This window comes from Eimeria maxima, genomic scaffold (assembly GCF_000499605.1).
Source record: "Eimeria maxima Weybridge genomic scaffold, Emw_scaff1053, whole genome shotgun sequence".
NCBI classification, from domain to species: domain Eukaryota; phylum Apicomplexa; class Conoidasida; order Eucoccidiorida; family Eimeriidae; genus Eimeria; species Eimeria maxima.
Window position 1 is genome coordinate 10,001 of NW_013564096.1, and position 2,224 is coordinate 12,224.

The following is a 2,224-nucleotide window of genomic DNA, read 5'->3' on the forward strand; positions in this document are numbered from 1 at the left end:
TAAACTTATTGATGTATTTGGTGATTTTCCTTGTCTTCCTGCTGCTGCTGCACCTCCTCCTCCTCCTGCTGCACCTCCTCCTCCTCCTGCTGCTGTTGCTGCACATCCTGCTGCTGCTGCTCCTACTGTTCCTGTTCCTCCTGCTGTGGGGAATTCTCCTGCTGCTTCTCCTACAAGCGAAGCAGCAACATCACCACATGCAGCAACAGCAGCAGCAACAGCAGCAACAGCAGCAGGACGCAGAAGGGATGCAGCAGCAACTCCTACTAACAGCAGCAGCAGCAGCAGCAGCAGCAGCAGCGCGAGCAGCAGCAACAGCAAAAGTTTCTCTGCTCGCCATAGTAGTCCCGGAACCCCCCCCTCTACACCCATCAATACAACCGCAATAACAAGCAGCAGCAGCAGCAGCAGCAGCAGCAGCAGCAGATCAAGCAGCAGCAGCAGCAGCAGCAGCAGCAGCAGCAACAGTAAATGTATTAGATTAGTAATGGAGTTATGTACAGGAAAAGAATTATATGAAAGATTATTACAAAAAAGAAAATATAACGAAAAAGATGCAGCAAAAATTGTATGGCAAATGCTTGCTGCTGTTAATCATTGCCATCAACATAATATTTGCCATAGAGATATCAAGTAAACCCTAAACCCTAAACCCTAAACCCTAAACCCTAAACCCTAATTTTTTTTTTTTTATAAAAAAATAAAATTGTATGGCAAATAGTTTCTGCTGTTAACATCTATATCTAGGGTTTAGTGTTTAGGGTTTAGGGTTTAGGGTTTAGGGTTTAGGGTTTATAAATGTGCTTTCTTTTCTTCAGGCTGGAGAATTGGGTTTATTTAGATGAAAGAGAAGATGCCCCTCTCAAGCTTGTCAGTTGTTGCTGCTGCTGCTGCTGCTGTATAATGCTGCTGCTGCTGCTGTATAATGCTGCTGCTGCTGCTGTATAATGCTGCTGCTGTTGCTGCTGCTGCTGCTGTATGATGCTGCTGCCACTGCTGCTGCTTCTACCCTACTTATGTCTTTTTGTACAATAAATATAATAATAAATGAATAAATAATAACAAATTAAATATAAATAGGTAAATAAATAAATAAATAAATAAATATGTATATATATGTATATGTATACAGATAGACTTTGGCTTTAGTTGTTTATTTTCTGGTGGTAATTCAATGAGGGCAATGAAGGGAACTATTTATTATGTTGCTCCTGAGGTCCTTGATGGTCAATATAATCAACTCTGTGATGTATGGAGTATAGGTAAGGGTTTAGGGTTTAGGGTTTAGGGTTTAGGGTTTGGAAACCCTAATTTAGGGTTTTGAATGGGGTTGGGAATTGGGGTGTAGATGGTGTATTATGTTGCTCCTGAAGTCCTTGATGGTCAATGCAATTAACTTTGCGATGTTTGGAGTATAGGGTTTAGGGTTTAGGGTTTAGGGTTTAGGGCTTAGGGTTTACGATCGATAATGAAATTTTCAGGAATTTTTTTTAGAATTTTTTTGTTCCTTATATAACCCGTCTATAATGAATTTTTATATTTTTTTTTAGAATTTAGGGTTTAGGGTTTAGGGTTTAGGGTTTAGGGTTTAGGGTTTAGGGTTTAGGGTTTGTGTGTATACAGGTGTAATAGTATATATGTTATTATCAGGAACTCCTCCTTTTTCTGGTAAAACAGACTTAGAAATAATATTAAAAATAAAAAGATGTGAATTTAATTTTGATGGAAAAATATGGAAAAGTGTTTCCCCTCTTGCTAAAGATTTTATTTCTTCTCTACTCAGGTTAGGGTTTAGGGTTTAGGGTTTAGGGTTTAGGGTTTAGGGTTTAGGGTTTAGGGTTTGTTAGGGTTTAGGGTTTAGAGGGTTTTATGTGCATGACGGGTATCAAATTGAGAGAAATTCCTCATATAAAAAACCATGAATCATAACAAACCCTTTATAAACCCTAAACCCTAAACCCTAAACCCTTTTTGTATATATTTAATTGTGTTTATTGTGTATATTATAGGAGAAACCCTGAGGATAGATTAACAGCAGCAGCAGCATTAGAGCATCCATGGCTAGCAGTAGAGGATGGATCAATACAAAGACAAACAATTGATATTGAAGTCCTAAAAAGCATGAGAAGATTTGCTGCATGCACTGCTATTCAAAGAGCTGCACTCGGTTAGGGTTTAGGGTTTAGGGTTTAGGGTTTAGGGTTTGGGGTTTTGGGGGGGGTGG

At 39.2% G+C, this 2,224-nt stretch overlaps 1 protein-coding gene across 1 annotated transcript; it reads left to right on the forward strand.

Moving 5' to 3' along the window:
• Nucleotides 1-487: 487 nt before the first annotated feature.
• EMWEY_00047830 (CAM kinase, CDPK family, putative) lies at nucleotides 488-2,172 on the forward strand (the record flags this gene model as incomplete). The annotated part of the gene is made up of 5 exons (XM_013479319.1): nucleotides 488-633; nucleotides 819-870; nucleotides 1,133-1,262; nucleotides 1,624-1,783; nucleotides 2,010-2,172. 5 exons carry the CDS (start codon nucleotides 488-490, stop codon nucleotides 2,170-2,172), a joined length of 651 nt encoding a protein of 216 aa, XP_013334773.1.
• Between the last annotated feature and the right edge of the window lie 52 nt (nucleotides 2,173-2,224).